Source organism: Peromyscus leucopus, chromosome 8b (assembly GCF_004664715.2).
Source record: "Peromyscus leucopus breed LL Stock chromosome 8b, UCI_PerLeu_2.1, whole genome shotgun sequence".
NCBI lineage: Eukaryota > Metazoa > Chordata > Mammalia > Rodentia > Cricetidae > Peromyscus > Peromyscus leucopus.
Window position 1 is genome coordinate 37152286 of NC_051086.1, and position 20284 is coordinate 37172569.

Below are 20284 nucleotides of genomic sequence, written 5' to 3' on the forward strand. Positions count from 1 at the left end.
GGGTTAAGATTTCTCAGTACACTATAAGTATTTCCAGGCCCAGTCTACAGCGTTGTTCTGGCCTTGGTTGATTACAATACTGTCGTAAGTGACACCTCCTTGCTCTGCCTGTCTTTGTAGGTATCTTGTGTGTATGGTATGTAGTGGATGGGTGCAGGGTGTGTGGTTCCACATAGAATTTAGATAGTTAGATCATACAGTACTTGTCTTTTCTGTTTCTGGTTTGTTTTTCCTTGCACATTTTGATACTGTGTTCTGTATGATTTTTCTTTATCTCAGTAATGGCATTTTTATGACTTCCTTAACCCATCAGCAGTAGTTCATGGTATAATTGGCCTGTGAAATTCTATAGTCTGTATTCTTAAGATAGGGGAACTCAGACTTGGTCATTTTCTCCTTTAAAATGGGTGTAAATACAATGAATGTGCTCAACAAGGAAACTTTTAGGTTTAATGATCGTGAGTAACAAATTGAAGAGAAATTATATGGAAGGGTGGTGAATGATCTTCTCTTACTTAAAACATTGCTTTACAGCATAGTGAATCATTTCTTGTCTTAACTTCCGTAGCATTACTTATGAGATAACCTATTTTATTTCTTGTTATGAAATATATTGTAGAGTCTGCATCCTTGATAACAGTAGTCATATATTAAAGATCAAGTGGTAGAGTCATTTCCTATTTATTTTTATTTTTTAATTACATTTTGTTTGTTTGTGTATGCACGTGGACATGGTATGACAAGCATGTGAGGATGAGAGGAAAACTTGTGGGAATTGGTTCTCTCTCCTCTGTATGAGTCAAGGCAGCCATCTCAGGCTATCATGCTTGAAGAGACAAGCATCTTTACCCACTGAGCCATCTTGCCGGCCCATGTCCTTCCTGTTCTTCTTGTATCTCTGCAGTTAACACAGACATTCATTGAATAATTTTGACCACCGAAAAATTTTTCAGGTGCCAACTACATCATAATACAATGTTAAGAACAAAGGTTATGGAAAAAATTTAAATCTTATCTGCAGTCATTTTGTAAATCTTAAGTCTTTCTGCCTGCAGATATTCTTCTGTAATCTCAAACATTATTATTAATTCTATTCAAGCATGCTACCGGTGTGTGTGTGTGTGTGTGTGTGTGTGTGTGTGTGTGTGTGTGTGTGTGTGTGTGTGTTTACTCTTGACATTGAAAGCTGTTTGGTTTCAGTTTTTAAACTTCGTTTCTATTTTATTTGTTTGGATGTTTTGCCATATGTGTGTAGTACTCATAGAGGCCAGAAGAGGATTTCGAATCTCCTGGTACTGGAGTTACAGCCTGTTGTAAACTGCCATGTGATGCTGGGAATCAAACTCAAGTCCACTGGAAGACCTTTTAACCACTGAGCTGTCTTTCCAGCCTGCAGCTGATACTATTATTTGGTTGAACAAAGAAGTTGACTGTCTCTTAAATTATAGTTAGTAATGGTAGTCTCTTTGGAAAATTGTTCAGTGGGCTTGCCTCTATTAAAATTGTCTATCAGTTTAAGGAAGTGTGTTTGGGTCTTACTATTTCCAAAAAACTTTACTAAAAATGAAGGATTTCTATTCTTGAGTTCTGAACAGTGTGCTGTAAAGTTCCATTATGTCAAGAACTCTCTAATAGGTAAAGCTTGGCATTCAAAATAACTCAAGTTCCTTTTTCCTTCAGCTTCCAGCTGATCTTACCAAGATGCACCTCACAGACAACCCTCATCCACAGGTGACTCATGTGTCTTCTAGTCAGTCTGGCTGTAGCATTGCCAGTGACTCTGGGAGCAGCAGTTTATCCGATATCTACCAGGTAATACCTTAGGCTGGGTGCTATGCATACAGACTTTTTTAATGCTGCAAAATACCCTCTGCTTATCCTCTAGATCAGTTGTTCTCAACATGTAGGTTGTGGCCCATTTGGGGATTCAAATGATTCTTTCACAGGGTCGCCTAAGACCTTTGGAAAACACGGATACTTGCATTACGATTCATAACAATAACCAAATGACAGTTATGAAGTAGCAATGAATAATTTTATGGTTGGGTGTTATGTTACCACAACATGAGGGCCTGTATTAAAGCATAAGGAAGGTTGAGAACCACTGAGCTAGATGATCATCTATCTTTTAATTCAAGTGTGAAATTCAAGTATAAGGTTTCATCAAAATATGCTTTATATTCTGTCTCAGATTCATCAGCCTGATTAAAGAAGCAATCTGTCATTTGAGTATATTCCAACAGTAATGAATATGGGATTTTTCTTTTCTTTTTCCATTTGAATCCATATGATACAGAATGCATAAGATATAGACGGGAAAAGTCTGTGTGTTTTTGTGAAACAGAATATTGTCCTGTAACTCAGGCTAGCCTGAAAATTTTAGTCTTCCCTGCTTCAGCCTCCTGAGAATTGAGATTTCAGCCATCATGCCTGGGTTTAAAGAAGAGTTTTGAAACAACAGTTTACACCTGTGGAAGGCCTGATTTTTATAATCGTAGAAGTAAAATTTATGAAGAAAAGTAAGAATTGCTTTTGCACCATCAAACTTCTATCTTCTGTAACATTAATTAAATAGAAAGTTAAATAGGGGATGTAATTATGGACTTCTCCATTTTTAAAACTGAACCAGAAGTTGGGCGGTGGTGGCACACGCCTTTAATCCCAGCACTTGGGAGGCAGAGGCAAGCAGATCTCTGTAAGTTCCAGGCCAGCCTGGGCTACAGAGTGAATTCCAGGGCTGTTACACAGAGAAACCCTGTCTCAAAAAACAAACAAACAAAAAACTGAATAGAAAAAAATTCCAAGTTAAATGAGATTTCTTGTCTTTCTTTCTTTCTTTTTTCCAGTGACCCTTGTAATAAAAAGAGGGTTCTGGAAAAGATTACAGACTAAGATAATCCTCGAACAGTCCTACTGGATTAAATCCAAATTTGGTTTGGGCCAGTACTGATTTGTTAAGTCCTCATGGTGGGCTGTGATTCTATCTTTAGTGTCCAATGTCTAGGGCAGATTCCTAGGTGTAAGGCCTTATAGCCTGAAGCCCAGTGAGAGTAAATAACCAGAGATTTGGTGTTGATGGTTGGGTTAGTCAATAATTCAGATATATTTTTTTATTTCTGGGCTGACAAGTAGACATTTAATGTGAGCTACATATTTAATTTAAAATTTCAGTACTCATATAAAAGGAAACATGAAATTAACTTTGTTGATATATTTTATTTAACATAGTATTTCTAAATGTCATTTTGACATTTAAGCAGTATTTTAATATTATAAATGAGTTTCTTTGCATTTATTTTTCATATTTAGTTTAGATTTAAACAGCCCATCTCAGTTCTGACTGGTCATACTTCAATACCCCAATAGCCATATATATAGATAGAGAGATAAATATAGATAGATATAGGTATACAGATATATAGATAGTGGCTACCATGCAGTAAAAAGCAAAATTATAGTCATTTTTTTCTGAATAAAATATTTACATTAAGTTTCTACTTAGTTTCTCAGATTCAAATATTTTAAGAAAATAGCTTCTTTCTATGAAGGGGAATTTGTAGGCAAATGGAAAATAGAAAAAAAGCTTGCAATTTTAGGTCAATATACAGCTTTCTTGACGAAAAGATACTAGGACCATCTCTAACTTCCTATTTGCCTTTTTATAATATTTATAGACTAGAAATTTACCCTTTCTATTTTATAAAAATACTATAAGGAATCTTAACAAATAAAATCAAAATAATTCATAACTCTTAGCTACTCACTCCATTTCTTTAGTAATTGTTGGGTTAATCCATTCTACTTCTTCTTTTCTTTTTTTTTTTTTTTTTTTTTTTTTTTTTTTTTTTTTTTTTTTTTTTTTTTTTTTTTTTGGTTTTTTGAGACAGGATTTCTCTGTGTAGCTTTGTGCCTTTCCTGGAACTCACTTTGGAGACCAGGCTGGCCTCGAACTCACGGAGATCCGCCTGCCTCTGCCTCCCGAGTGCTGGGATTAAAGGCGTGCGCCACCACCTCCCGGCCTCCATTTTACTTCTTGAAAGGAAGTACATTGTAGAACTGGAGGTGTTGCTGCATCTAGGAATCAAGTTAGAGTTGTGTTTTTTTCTGCTTCTGTGTTGTTTCATAAAGGAATCCTGAGGAAGATTGACTCTAAAACAACCAAATGAAGTGTTGTGGCTGTAGGTTTCTCTCAAAATAATTAATTGGTTATGTATGCCTTGCTGAGAGAGACAGTAAGCAAGATGTGGCACTGGCAAAGTATAGGTACCTGATCCTGCTGGGGGATTCCATTTCTAAGAGAGAAATGATTGCCTTTTTTGAGGCAAGAAGCAAAGCCCTGAATAGTTGTAACAGAAAGAATGAAAATGAACATATTTTTATTCAAGTCAGTGCTTTGCTATGTACTGGAGAATGGACTGTGTGTGCAGCTGGTATTTCTCCAAAGATGCTAGAAGAGAGTCTAAGATACTGCACTGATGGTAGCTTCTTCAATCACCAACCTACTAGTGATAGTTGGGAGTCTTGTCCCTCTATGTGGCTGCCTTGCTTGCACCCTTCCATGCATCTTCCTTCATCAATAACAGTCTGCAGTTTGAATTACCTTTTTGCTATTTTCTTTACAATTAGAGAGAATATAGGTAAATGTCTTGCCAGTTATCCTTCATGTTACAGAGTATTGAAGAACATACTTCATAATCCAGAAATTCGAACGTTAATTTTTATGTTTCCTTAGTTACTGAGTTCAGTACCATGTCATAAATTCTGCTTCCTATATCATTATTCGTGTGTGCATATGTTTCATGGTCATTAATGCATTATTTACATGTAACAAAATTTACCTTCTTTATGGGAAGGTAGATATGGTAAATTGGCATCGGGTCTCAAAGCATTTTAGACTTGTTTGTAGTCAGTTCCTCTTCTGATCCCTATCCCTGTGAAAAACCAGTCTGTTCTATACTTACTGTTTTACATTTTCAAAATGTTATGTTAAATAGAATCTGTTCAACTAAATAAGGGAGTGTGCATTTGTGAATTACCCAGTAAGACAGAGGTTAAGTTTTAGTAAATAGAGAGAGTGAACAAGTAAAAAGATAACAGACATTGAAAATTCTGGAAACAAAACAGGACTCAAAAATGTCAAGAAGAAAATTGTGGTCATATTAAACCCAAAATGCTGAAGTGTAAGATCTTTTTTTTTTTTCCTTTTTCTTTTTTCGAGACAGGGTTTCTCTGTGTAGCTTTGCGCCTTTCCTGGAACCAGGCTGGCCTCGAACTCACAAAGATCCACCTGCCTCTGCCTCCCGAGTGCTGAGATTAAAGGTGTGCGCCACCACTGCCCAACTAAGATCTTTTAAGAGTGGCCAGTTAAGGTAGAAAATCTCAGATCCTTACTTACAGCTAGCTTTTAATTAAGGCAATTTCCTAGAACTAGAAGCATCTTATCTTGACAAAAGCAACTTAGGGGAAATGGTATGTTTGCTTACAAGGCCAGGTTTACAGTCCATCATTGTGGGAAAGCAACTAGTCACATTTCATCTATAGCCAGGAGCAAAGAACGCTGACTTAATGGCTGCATGCTTGTGCTCAGCTTCCTGTCTCTACTCTTACCCAGTCAGAATCCCCTGGTCAGGTCTTCTCACCTCAGCAGAATCAGAGACGTGCCCACAGGCCAAACTGATCTAGACAGTCCCTCACTGAAATTCTTCCCATGTGATTCTAGATTGTGTAAAGCTGACAGTTAAACTGTCCATCACACACCATAAAATAAAGCAAAACAAGCCAACAAGATAAAAGTAGACATGAATTCTTATATTTTATGTCTTGAATAAACTTAAATGATAATTTGTAAATGTGTGGTAAATGATTAAAGAAATAATAGAAAAAGAAACTAGAACAGAATTAAAATAGAATGATAAAGTAGACCTCAAAAAATATAAAAATTTCTAGAACTGCAATTTTAATAAGAAACCATGTATAGGATAAGAAATATTTAGAAAAATTGCGTGTACCTGCATGTGTGCATGTGTGTGTTTCCAATAGAGCCTAGGGAATAAAACAGGTAAGAAAGGTTAGTACTGGACCAAAGGCTGCCTTTCAATGAGTACTTGTTAAATCTATGAATATACCAAAGCTGAATGTTCCCTGAAAAGGGTTAAATGAAACCCTGGACCTGATAATGCTGAAAGGAAAAGCATTGAAAGTATGAGGTTCTGGCTTAACACTTAAACCTCAGCTTAAAAATGTGGTTTTCATAAGTTTGTATAGCATTTTTATTACGATTTACAGCCCCTCTTAGTGTAGCTTCATGGTTATCTGGCTGCAAACAGGAAAAGGATATTCTCTGGTGATTTATTTGGTGACTGCTAGCTCATCACAAAAATCAGCTCAAACTTGTCCTACTAGACCCCTGCTGTGTCTTCCCTTGTGCTTAATCCGTTTAGAGGATCTGCCTCCTAGGGCTCAATTTGCTAACTGTCCTACAAAAATGATTCCGCATTCTTCTTCCATCTCTTGATATTATCATCCTAGTCCCCATGATTCTGTTTAATTTGTTGCCCATTGCCAATCTTTTCTGTTTGAATCTTCATATTTACTCTGTTTACTGTGCCACCTTCCCACCTCACCCCAGCCCTCTCTGTACCCTGGGTTGGTCTAGAGAACTCATGGATTCAGTTTATCATATGTTGGATTGTGGGCCTGAGCCACCATATCTAGTTAAATTTATTCATCTATTCATTTTATAGTGTATGCTTCCTTAACAAGAGTCCTTATTTTTGCTTTACAAGTGCTTGGTAGTCACAGAATAGGATTTCCTCTTTGTGAAGCAGTATAGTCTATTCAAGCTGGTATAATAAAATGTCATGCACTGGGTAGCTTACAAACAGTAGAAATTCTCTTTTATAGTTTTGGAAGCTGAAGTTCCAGATTAAGGTGCTGACAGACTTGGTATACTGCAAAAGACCTCTTTCTGGTCCATAGATGACACTATCTAGCTATTTGTTCATGTGGAGGAAAGGTTGGATGAACTCCCTCTGGTCTTTCATTAGGGTACTACCCATTTGTGAGGGTTCTAATAACTTTATGAATTTATGGCAGCCCAAAGACCCCACCTCCGAATACTATCATCTTGAAGTTAAGATTTCTTTCTATTAAGAATTTTTAGGTAAGTCTGAGGCCAGCGTGGTGTATAAAGTGAGTTCCAGGACAGAAAGGTTACACAGAGAAGCCCTGTCTTAAAAAAAAAAAAAAAAACAGAAAGAAAGAACGAAAACTGTTAGGGTGTTAGAGAGATGGCTCCATTGTTAAGAGCACTTGTTTTGGTTCCCAGCTCCCATATAACAGTTCATAACCATCACTATCTCCAGTGCCAGGGAATCTGGTACCACCTTCTGGCCTCTGAGGACACCAGGCATGCATGCAGTTCACTTACAATACATGCAGCTAAAACACTCATGCACATATAATAAAAATAAGTGAATGAAAACAATTTTTAGGATCTGAGGGTATACCTCAGCTCGAAGAGCCTTGGGTGGCCCTGTATTTGATCCTTACCACTGTTGAAAAGGGAGAGAGATCTGGGGATGTAGCTCAGTTAGAGTGCTTACCTAACATGTTGGTTTCAATCTCAATACTTCATAAACTGAGCATAGTAGCACATATCTGTCTATAATCCCTAATGGCAACAAGAAGATCAGAAATTTAAGGGCATTCTTGGATACAAGTCTTGAGTTCGACGCCCATCTGGGAACATGAAATCCTGTCTCAAAAAGGAAAAGAGGGTAACTGGGTCTAGACCATAGCAGCAGACTGTTAAAGCCAGCTGTTCTAGTCTTAAAAGGTCTCAAATTGTGTTTTTAATGTGGATTATTAACCACTTAAAGGTTTGTGGGAATCCAGAAGCAGTGTAAATTGTGCCTAAAACAAGACTGAGCCCTAACTTGAATTAACAAAGGCCAAAAGAATAATGTGCTGACCCACAGACAAAGTGGAAAGATTTCTGACGGCAGAGTCTGTACTCGCAGATAGGGCTCCCTGTCCTATCTGTCTCTGGTCATTTGGCACGCACACCCTGTGGTTTGCCTATTTTTCCTCCATCTTGCTCTGTGATACTGTTGCTGGTACTCTCTTTCTGTCTGGTATATTGTATTTCTGCTGCTTTATTCCTCTTTCTGGCTCTGCTTTTTTTACTCAGAATTCTCCTTCCCATTTCCCTGCCTCTTCTCTTCCTATTTGTTTTTAATTTTGTTCATATTTTTTACTCTGAAACTTACATTGATGGTCACAATTCACCTTATTTAACTGTCCTCCAACCCCTCCTCCCACTTCTCCATGGCTTTCCCTCCAGTATGTCTCTCTTCCTCTTTTGGGGGAAAAAAATCCGTGTGCATACACACACACACACACACACACACACACACACACACACACACACATCCATATGTCCTGAGCTTGAGCATTATTAGTGCTACCCATGTGTACAAGGTTGTGAGATTATCTACTGCAATACAAGGAACCTGCCAGTGGCTACCCCTCAGAACAGTGACTCCCTCTCCCCCTACCTTATATCTCCTCGGCTATGGGTAGGACCTTAGGAGCAACTCCCCATTCCACGCTGGACTATTTTTCCTTTATACTGACTTTTAATTTTATTCCAAAGTACTTTTCTAAGTAAGAATACCATGTTATACTGGATATTTTAAGTGCTTTGATCTTGTATAGCAGGTAACCACCATTGATGTGAGTTCATGAGTGCAACATGTTATATACAAAGGAAGTATATCAGACCACTCCTCCCCGTTGTCTGGCTCTACATTCCTTCTGCCCCCTCTTCAGTCATGTTCCCTGGGGAGGGGGAGGTTAATATAGAGAATAAATGACTGTGAAAGAGGACAGGAGGAATGTAAGATCTTAGGTGAGCCTGTCATAATCTTCACTAGTACTCATCTTTGAATACTTTATATTTATTTATTTATTTATTTATGTATTTATTTTGGTTTTTCGAGACAGGGTTTCTCTGCATATCTTTGCGCCTTTCCTGGAACTCACTTTGTAGACCAGGCTGGCCTCAAACTCACCGAGATCCGCTTGGCTCTGCCTCCCAAGTGCTGGGATTAAAGACGTGCGCACCACCACCCAGCCTGAATACTTATATTTATTTTTATGGAATTCTTGTGCTCAACTTGTTTTCTGTGACTGCTCTAATATTCAAAAGTAGTACCTAATCAGTTTTTACTTTTGAAAAGATATCTTCATTTTCTGTGAATGACAGCTCTTAAAACCTGTTACTTCCTAAGATACTCAACGTTGATGTTTCCAAAACTGTGGTTGTTAGGTTGATTTTAGAAATTACTTTGAATAATCTTTGCTCTTTGCAATGTTTTTAAGGCTCAGTAATATATTAGAAAGTGGTAATGTTTTTTTGGTTTTTATGTCAATGTTAGTACTTTGTAATACTATTGAGCCTCTTCTCAAACTCCTGCTCTCTTAATCTCCATGATTGCCTGTCCTACCAGACTTAGTATCTTTATGATGAAAGAATAACATTTTTCACAATAAGCAGCATGTATTAACAAGGTACTGGTTCATCTGTTTTAGAAAGCTTTGCTTTAGGAAAAGCAAATGTTTATTAGAGAATAGTTACTAATACATTTAATGTTTGTGTCTTATACTTAACTGGATCTGACTTACCATGTAGATAACACTGAAGAAAGATAGGCCTGCATTTTAGGTAGAACAATGTTTTATAAATAAGTATCTTTCCATTGTTGCTGTTTCAAGACAGGGTTTCTCTGTGTAGCTTTGCGCCTTTCCTGGAACTCACTTGGTAGCCCAGTCTGGCCATTTTGGTCAATTTACAGTGTGATGTATAATATTTTTAGCAGGAAATGATTCATTGAAATTTCTTTCTGTAGGCTACAGAAAGTGAAGTAGGAGATGTAGACTTAACACGTCTTCCAGAAGGACCTGTTGATTCTGAGGATGAAGAGGATGAGGAAGAGGAGATTGATCGAACAGATCCACTTCAGGGTAGAGATCTTGTTCGAGAGTGTCTTGAAAAGGAGCCTGCAGACAAAACTGATGATGATGTTGGTAAGAAATATATCTGTGTTCAAGGCCTGGTTCCAACCAGGACTCCACGGAAAAATCAGTAAATGAATAAATGAATAAATCAAAAATAAAAATAAAGAAATCATACATTCACATAAGCATTTTTAACCTTATATGCAGAATAGTCTGTTGCCACATAACATACTATACCAAAGCTTAACTTCTTAAAACAACATACATTTATTATTTCATAGTCAGAATGTATATACAGACTTCAGTCATCTGAGGCTTCACTAGAGTGCATGAGAATGTGTCCAAGATGACCTACTCACAAGGCTTCTGGCACAAGACCTTAGTTCTATGTTATGTAGTCTTTTTTTTTTTTTTTTTTTTTTTTTTTTTTTTTTTTTTTTTTTTTTTTTTTTTTTGTTGGTTGGTTTTTTCAAGACAGGGTTTCTCTGTGTAGCTTTGCGCCTTTCCTGGAACTCACTTGGTAGCCCAGTCTGGCCTTGAACTCACAGAGATCCGCCTGGCTCTGCCTCCCGAGTGCTGGGATTAAAGGCATGCGCCACCAACGCCTGGCTTGTTATGTAGTCTTTTGTAGTCTGTCTGTTCACCCTAACAATGTGGAAGTAGATCTCCTCTAGTGTGGGTAATTCAAGGGTGAGTCTGCCCCAGTGTCCTTTATGACCATCATCACGTCTGCCACAGCCATTACACCATGCAAAACTGAGACAATGTTTGTGAAAGACTATACCTGGACATTGATATCAAGATGTCAGATCATTGAGAACCACTGTTAAGACTTGCTGTGTTTATAAAATAAAACCATGAATTTCATGATACTGATTTTTCCCTTTATGTTCATAAGACATTTAAAGCTCACCGGAATTGTGCCTAGAGTCTATGAAGTAGTTTTTAAGTCATTTTCAAATATATCTGTGTTACCTTTGTGTGTGTGTGTGTGTGTGTGTGTGTGTGTGTGTGTGTGTGTGTGTGTTAAAACTACAGATAAAACTTTTTATACATTTCTAACAAAACTAGTTAATCTATTTTAATTGAAAATTTGAATTCTGAAGATGTTGATGTGTCTTTAAGGAATTAAGTTTACTTAGTGTCAATTACATACTGCTGTTGTTCAGTTAAGATTTTAGATTTTCTTTTTATAATCATTGCTGTTAACATTACAAGTCAATGCTAGTAAAAAAAATCATAACTTCATCAGTATATTTGATTGATATAAATAATCAGTATGTTTGAGCATTCGTGACCATTATAAAGATAGAGTATTATTAAATAACCACTGTTTAGACTCATGCTGAAAATGTCTGCATAGACACTATGTTAGTTTCATGAAGTTTTAAAATTGAAGTTTATTTCATTCTGATTACATGTGAGATTCTTGTGTGATCATTTCTGTTGAAGCTTGTTTAACTTAACTGCGAATATATGTTTCCTTACATTTATCTTTATTAACCATATGTTTTTACTAAAAAATAGCTTCAGAACCCCATAAGCATTTAAGAAGTTAAGTAGTTGATGTGATAAATCTTAAGGTACAATTCACTTTAGTTATTCCTAAGTTACCAACTAACATTTACCAGTAGAATTAAGAAAAAGAACATTCTAGACAAAAGGGCTTTTGAAAATCAAAGAGTAGCACTAAACTGCACCACCAATCACGTGCCATCTCCAGCTAGGCAAATCAGAGATGTTACAGCTTCATTTGAACCTGTGTGGTTTCCTGGTTCTCTGAGTGTTCTGAATGATGATATCTTTCAATATGCCTGTATTTATAATGTGAGGATAAATATGCATACAGTCTATCAGTGTGTATGTGCACACATATAACCTTCTAAATAACTGGGTTTTAAAATTATTTTTTAATATGATGCTTATTTTACCTGCATGTATATCTGTGCAACATGTGTATGCAGTGCTATGGAGATCAATAAGGGAGTGTCAGATCTTCCAGAATTGGAATTACAGATGATTGTGAGCCACCATGTAAGTTCTGTGAATCGAACACAGGTTCCCTCCTAACCACTGAGCTGCCTCTCCGGCCCCTATTTGGTTTGGTTGTTTTGGTTTCTTTTATATGAATAGTTGTGACGTGATCTGTCTTGATGTTCTTACTTTAGCAATGTAAGTTCCTAAGTAGATTCCTAATAGAACACTGAATTATAAAATTTGTTGTGTGTTAAAGTAATATCCTTGATCTTTATGCTAGAATTTCTGTTTTCTTATAGAACAGTTGCTTGAGTTCATGCACCAGCTCCCTGCCTTTGCAAACATGACCATGTCTGTAAGAAGAGAGCTCTGCTCTGTCATGATTTTTGAAGTAGTAGAGCAGGCTGGGGCTGTTATTCTTGAAGATGGGCAAGAGGTAGGTAGGCAAATAAATCATTAATTTCTTTAGGCTTGTATAAAACTTGTATAAACTCAAGATTTTGAGTTTAAAGTATTTTCAGTGAATACTGATTCAAGGTAGGTTTTTGTTGTTATTGTTTGGTTGGTTGGTTTGGGATTTTTTGTTGTTTGGATTTTTGTTTGGTTTTTTTATTTTTTGTTTTTTCAAGGCATGGTGTCTCTGTGTAGCCCTAGCTGTCCTGGATCTCACTCTGTAGACCAGGCTGGCCTTAAACTCACAGAGATCTGCCTGCCTCTACCTTCCAAGTGCCAGGATTAAAGACATGTGCCATCACCACTTGTTGGTAGTAAATTTTTGAAGAGATAAGTTGTTTTTGTTGTTGGGTTTTTTATTATTGGTTTTTTTGTGTATGTTTTGTTTTGTTTCTTTTACATTTTTTTAACTGTTGGTTTCCCAGCAGTGGACTTATGCAAAATAGGTATTCAATCGATAATTGAACCAATTTTTAAAATATTAAAATTAGATAATAAGACTCCTTAAAAAATTCTTTATTGTTGTTGCTTTCTATATGTAAATGTAATATGTTATTGTTGAAAATGTTGGTCAAGTATTTATTCACTCCGCTGTTCATTGTCTGTGATAAGAATTGAGAGAGGGAGGGGCAGTGTTGGTGTTTATGCCTCCCTCCTAGGGATGTAACAAGGCTGTAGTGCAGTGATCCTCAACCTTCCTAATGCTGCCATCCTTTAATACAGTTCCCCATGTTGTAATGACTTCCAACTATAAAATTATGTTCATTGCTACTTCAGAACTAATATTGCTACTGTTACGAATTATAATGTAAATAGATGTGTTTTCTGAGGTTCCGAGGGAACCCTTGTGAAAAGGTTGCAGCCCATGGGTTGAGAACACCTGCTGTAGTGGGACTGGAAAACACTACTATAAGATTGATGCTGAGAAGTGAATTACCAATGTTTACTATTAGTAAATTGTTTTAACATTTCTGAAAATTCATTTAGAAATTCTTTATATGAGCCGTACTGTATTGACAGTCTCTAACCTGTTATTCTACTTAACTGGTGTCTCTCCTTAGAATATAATAAAAAAAAATCTCAAGAATTATATCTAAAGATGCTCATTACATATTTGTAATAGAAAGAACTGAGTATGCCATCATACAGTTTAAGAACAAGCAATAGCTAACCAAATAAACATATAACCATGGGATAAAAGATGAGTGCATTCTCAGTCATTCTTTGTGGTGTTGGGGATCCAGCCAGTATACTGGACAAGTGATGTCCCACTGAGCTGTGTACTCCACACCCTCACACTCTTTTCTTAAATTGCTTGGAATTCTTTCAGGGGCAGAGGTCTTCTCCAGCCTTACTTACATGTTTTGTTCGTACATCTAATGAGGAGAATATATATCCCCAGGAAGTTGGAGGAGACAGATGAGTGTAGTTTGTTTTTGTTTTTAAAGGCACTGGAGAGATAGCTCAGTTGGCGAATTATTTGCCACCAAGTGTGAAGACCCCAGTTTGGTCCCCAGAAACTCCAACAAAAGCTGGATATGATGACATGCACCTATAAACCTAACACTGAGGAGGTGGAGACCTAAAGGTCCCTGGGGCTCGTTGGCCAACCAGCTAAGCCTGCTTGGCAAGCTCTATGCCTAAGAGACCCTTTCTAAAAAAATTAGGTATGGATGGTATCTGCAGAAAGACAGCCGGGGTTGTCCTCTGGCCTCCAAATGAGTATGTTCACACATGGCAGCCAGCACATACGTGTACCTGTCCCCACACATACACAAGCAAAAATAAACCAGGGTAGACAGCACCTGAGGTTTACCTCTGGTCTCCACATGCACAGACACATTTCCTACATGTAAAAATACATACACTCAGAGGCAGAATAATCTAAATATATTTCAGCATCTTAAAATTTTATATGTGTGTGTGTATACACATGTGTGTGAATATATATATATATGCACAAACGATAAATAAAAGCTCTGTACACAATAGGATTTTAAGCAGCTTTTCTTTTCTACAGGTTTTTATGTTCTCTAACTCTACAGTTCTATTAGCAAAAATGTATTGTCTGGTTGGGCAAGGTACACACCTTTAACCCCAGTACTTAGGGAGGCAGACTGATAGATCTCTGTGTTCAAGGCTAGCCTGGTCTATATAACAAGTTCCAGGACAGCCAAGGCTACATAAAGACTTCGTTTCAAAAAGACAAACAACAACAAAAATATATTGTTTGTCAGCTTCCTGCCAGGTACTTCTGTAAACATAGGAATATGTTGGGAAAAGACAGTCTCGCTCTCAATAATTTATATATAATCTATAAATCCTATCGTGTTTTGTAGTTTGGTAACAAAAAAAAATAGACTTTCCAAAAAAATTGTTCTTGTTACTTAGTTACCACTCAGAACTGGCAGTCCTAGATGTTCTTTAAATTGCATTGAAAGTTTAGTCTAATAAGGGGTGGCTACTAAAGAGTAAGTGTTCTTTCACTGATACACAGCATACCTTTAAAAATATAACTCTGGGCTGGAGAGATAGCTCAGCGGTTAAGAGCACTTGTTGCTCTTTCAGAAGATCCAGATTCAATTCCCATCACTTACATGATAGCTCACAACCATCCATTCCCCCCAGTTTCAGGGGATTCAACAGTCATACATGTGGTACACATACATCCATACAGGCAAAACATTCATATGCATAAACTAAATCTTTAAAATTAAAATATGTGTCTATGTATGTATTATGTGTTAGGTATATCATCTCCCAGGCCAGCAAGATGGTTCCATGGGTAAAGGTACTTGCCACCAAGCCTGACCTATATCCCATCTCTGGTACCAACATGTAGAAGGAGAGAACCAGTTCCCACTATTTGTCCTCTAGTGAGGACACACATTGTGGCATACACACACTCCAAAAATAAAATAAAAATGTATCTCCTTCCTATTAAATGAATATTTCTTATATTAGCACAACTTTAGGTTATTTTGTTACATGTGACTTAAGATTCAGACTTTTGATAGTTTTTGTAAGTAATTAGAATGTTATGTACTGTTCTTAGTATTTGATCTGTATTAAACTGACCATCTACTTCAGTAGTTCTGCATTACTTTTTATAGTCATTTTAGCAATAAGCTGAAGCCTTAAATAACTTGGTAAAAGTCACTGTGCTGCTCAATGACAGGGTCTGGATTAAGATTCTAAGAATTTGTGCTCCTGATAGATGACTTAGCAGTTGAGAGCACTGGGTATTTTTAAAAAGGATAGGGACTCAGTTCCCAGCACCCAGGGGACAGCTCACACTTGTCTATAAGTCCAGCCTCAGGGGTTATGAAGCCCTTATCTGGCCTTCTAGGGCACACATGTTGTACACATACATACATGTAGTCAAATATTTGTGCACATAAAATAACTTTTCTTTAAAACAAGAATTATGCTCTTAAACATTACAATATTTTTGCCTCAGAGAAATTGGCCAGTTCTGAAAGTCCTTTGGTGACTAAAAGAAGAAAGTGAAAGAAACTAGTTGTTTTGTGTAGACAAAGCAGAGTGTTGATGATTAATTACTGAATAATAGAGCTAGGTCTCCTTTGTCTTTTTTAAGTGATGTATTTTATATATTTTGCTAAATTGTTCAAAGTTAACTTATAACTGTCTTTTTTAAAGGGTTCTAACACCTTTATTTTCCTTTGTAGCTTGACTCCTGGTATGTCATTTTAAATGGCACTGTAGAAATTAGTCATCCAGATGGGAAAATTGAAAATCTCTTCATGGGAAATAGTTTTGGAATTGTCCCCACTCTGGACAAGCAGTACATGCATGGAGTCGTCAGGACCAAGGTCGATGATTGTCAGGTAAGCTGACCTCTGCTCGGTGTTCCCTCATCCTGTGACTGAAAATGACTGAACTACTTTTTATTTTCTTCCTGGAAGGAAAACAGCTTTAGTGGAGAATTAGGATTTCAGTAGTCTACAGTTGACAAGAGAAAGATTTTATAAATCTGTCTCAAATTTTGTTGAATTGAGCAAAATATAAATTTGTAAGAGAATGATCCAAAAAAAATGTAGGTTTGTTTGAACATTTAGAGTCTAATTATCAAGTTCAGGCTCTTTCTGTTTTCAAAGAAGGAAGGAAATAGGAACTTGTGAATTGCTTGTTTCTGACTTATTCCTGCTTCATGTTTTCTTTGCATAATGTCTGTTTAAGAGAAGTGGATGGTCACTTCTCCTTTTACAGCAGAATTCAGACGATTCCACTTTGGTCTCTCTGTGTGAGAATTATTTGCCTTGATTTTCATTTAGGGTTGAACAAATTGAATAAGAAATACCTGATGCCTCTTGACTTTTTACCTTTGTGCTCTGCTCTGGTACATAGTGATGTGTTTATGTACTATAGGTTCATTAACTGTCCCCATGTTGTTCTTGGACAGTTTGTCTGTATAGCACAACAGGATTATTGGAGAATTTTAAATCATGTGGAAAAAAATACCCATAAAGTTGAGGAGGAGGGAGAAATTGTCATGGTACATGAGCACCGAGAACTAGACCGGAGTGGAACCAGGAAAGGACACATTGTAATCAAGGTGGGTATTTTTGCTTGGTTGCTTGATTGGTTGCTTGATTGGTTGGTTTTTCAAGACAGGGTTTCTCTGTGTAGCCCTGCCTGTCCTGGTACATGGTCGTAGACCAAGGCTGGCCTAGAACTCAGAGATCCACCTGTCTCTGCCTCCCAAGTATTGTGATTAAAGGCATTCACCGCCACTGCCCAGCTTGACTTATTCTAAAATTTCATTCAAATCTTTCATCTTGCTTTAAAAATAAAAGGGCCTTAAACTACTTTTTTGAATAATGTAAAATTCTTCACTAATATGTTGATGTCTGATTCAGCAAGTCCCTTTTCCAGCTGGTTATAACACATTCGAATGATGGATACTTACTGCCATTTAATATCCAAATTGATGCAATATTATTTCAGATTATACTGGCCAAATCTTTTCTTCTTAAATGTACAAGCTTAAGCTTTCTTAAGAAAAGAAAGCAAGCAGTATTAGAGATAGACAGGAACAGGAAATTTCAAAACTAGCCACAAAGACATATAGAGTCCACAGTGAAGATGCAGAGCTCCTGCTAGCATTGAAATCAGCTGTGGCTTCTCTGAACCTTACTTTATATTGAAAATAAAAGAGATACAGGAAGTAAAGTTAGGACTGAGTGAGGTAAATCTGAAGCTTTAGGATAATCAATCAAAGCAGCAATATCCATGTTCCCTTCTCTGTCTTAATCTCCTATTTTTTGTCATTCTTGCTTGTTTGAAAACCTCTACATATAAAGTAGAGCAAGTATAGTTGAAAATACATACATGTGCCTCTTTTTAAGCTAGCCTTGTTTACAAAATAAGTATGTTGTTGTTAGTTGGCAAATAAACAACTTAGTAGCATTTGAGTCTGATGTCATATCAGTTCTCTCTTGGGTATTGAATTCTTAGAGTTGTCTCTTAGTATAAGCTTTGTGTGTAGTAAAGGTAAATATAATGTGTGCTGGATATAGTGGTTGCACACCTGTAATCATCCCAACACTGAGAAGGTAGAGGCAAGGGGATCAAGAGTCTTTCAAAAAAAGAAAAAAGGAAAATATATAAATAGAATGCAGAAGCTAATGCATATTACTTATTTTGTCTTTGGCAAGGACCCCTATTTTTTGTTTCTATTTTTGAGTTTTGTTTTGTTTGAGAGTTTCTCTGTGTAGCCTTGGCTTTCCTGAAACTCACTCTGTAGACTATGCTGACCTCTAAATCAGAGATTTGCCTGCTTCTGCCTCCCAAATGCAGGGATTAAAGGTGTGCACCACCACGCACAGCAAGACCCCTATTTTTCAATAGTTCAAACTTGCAGAAAAAAATTAAGAACTAGAATAGGGAGATGGCTTGGTTTAGTAAAGGGCTTGTCTCACACATGCAGATATAGGGACCTGAGTCTGTTTGTTCCCCCAGAACTCATGTAAAAAACTGGGCACACTGGTTTGCGTCTCTAATTGAAGCGGTAGAGAAGCAAAGGCAATAGGGTCCCATGTCAGTGGCCAGCCAGTCTAGCTGAATTGGTGAGCTCCAGGTTCAGTGAGAGACCCTGTCTCAAAACAAGGTGGAGAACAGTTGAGGCAGACATCTGAAATTGACCTTTGGCCTTGCAAATACCCATGTGCACATTAATACCAATAAAAGTTTCAAGAACAATGCAGACAGCTCTCTGCGTCAGATTCCCCTACTTTGAATATTTCATTGCATTTGCCCCATTTTCATCAGTCTTCTTTTGAACTGTTTAAGACGTTTTACAAATGCAACGTCTTAACATACCTAAAAAAAAAAAAAAAAAGGCAAGAGCACTCCTACATAAACATCTTAGAATTCTCCAAGTACAGAAGTGCATGTTGCTAAGATAATAGAGGCAGCCTAAAGTCCCTAATCGATTCTCACCGGTGGTCCCAGTAATGTTGCATTTTCATTTCTTGTCTGGGTTCATTCTTGGTTGTATTTCATTGTCATGCCACTTTGGTCCACTTCAGTTGCTTGGTCTTTCTTTGTTATTCATATCCCCAGCAGACCTAAAGAATCCATGTCTTACATCCTGTCAGGTTTACCCATTATCAAACTACAGTCATGTTTTCCATGAAGAAATTCCACTGTAATTAACACTCTTCTCTTTGCATTTGGTGCAGTGTTGACAGACCTTCCTCTAGGGAAGTTAACCTTGATGACCTCATGTCCATCTGCCAGGATTTTTTACTATAAGGTTATTATTTGTGATATTTCATAATTGATGAGTACCTAATGAAGAGATGTTCTGAGAAGATTATCATTATACTGCCTGTAGTTTGTGGATAATAACATCTAAGTGCAAACTTTTTCCCACCTGTGATGGGAAAATGGTGTTTTCCTTCTATAATTTCTCTTATAATTAGTAATTGTCATTTAATTTATGCTTAGTATGGACTTACATGTCATACTCCCTTGCATTAGTATTATTCTAATCCTCAGAATTCTCTAAGATGCCAACCGGTGCTCTACAGGCTAGATCTTGTATTATTTTAAAATGCCCCCATCTTTTTTTTTGAGCACTTTCTGGCAGTTAGTAAGGATTATCATGAACTTTTTTTCCTACTCTGGAATCAGCCATTTTTCCAGAAAGTTCTTGATCTTTCCAGTTGAGAATAGCATTTATAAGCCAGGATCTGGAAATTCACTCTGTATTTACAGCTTCTCATGAGTCTGAACTAAAAAAACAAGTATTTATGTTAATTATCAATGCACATATACAACTTTGTTTTTACAACCATGAGTTTATATGATACAGTTCTAGTACTGTCTTACAGACTTTTCTCTAGTGTTTTACTTCAGTGTATATTAATATCTTCTCCTAATTATTTGCTGGGTGTTTTGTTTGTTTGGGGGGTTTTGTTTGTTTGTTTGGTTTTTTTTTTTTTTAAAGGTTTTTCAAGACAGGGTTTCCCTATGTAGCTTTGGAGCCTGTCCTGGAACTCGCTCTGTAGACCAGGCTGGCCTTGAACTCACAGAGATCCTCCTGCCTCTGCCTCCCAAGTGCTGGGATTGAAGGCATGAGCCACCACTGCCAGGCTATTTGCTGGTTTTAACCAGTCGCTACCATACCAGTATAACCGTGCCAACCATGTCTTTTACCTTTCATCCAAGTGGAGATTATCTAGAGTGGGATACTCTCTTCAAGTATCCCACTTTCTTGGTCACTAGTATGGACATAGGTGACATACCTCTGCATGATAATGAGTTCTTTTCAAAATTTTGAATATATATCCCAGACTCTATAGGGACT

The 20284-nt window shown here is 37.1% G+C and overlaps 1 protein-coding gene across 17 annotated transcripts in view; it reads left to right on the plus strand.

The window, feature by feature from the left end:
• Rapgef6 (Rap guanine nucleotide exchange factor 6) overlaps positions 1–20284 on the plus strand; it is a 173865-nt gene that overhangs the window by 78180 nt on the left and 75401 nt on the right. For all 17 annotated transcript variants that reach the window (XM_028880003.1, XM_028880004.1, XM_028880009.1 and 14 more), the window contains 5 exons: positions 1681–1812; positions 9912–10089; positions 12297–12433; positions 16140–16298; positions 16874–17026. In XM_028880003.1, coding sequence (XP_028735836.1) covers positions 1681–1812; positions 9912–10089; positions 12297–12433; positions 16140–16298; positions 16874–17026 — 759 coding nt within the window. The remainder of the gene's footprint in view (positions 1–1680; positions 1813–9911; positions 10090–12296; positions 12434–16139; positions 16299–16873; positions 17027–20284) is intronic.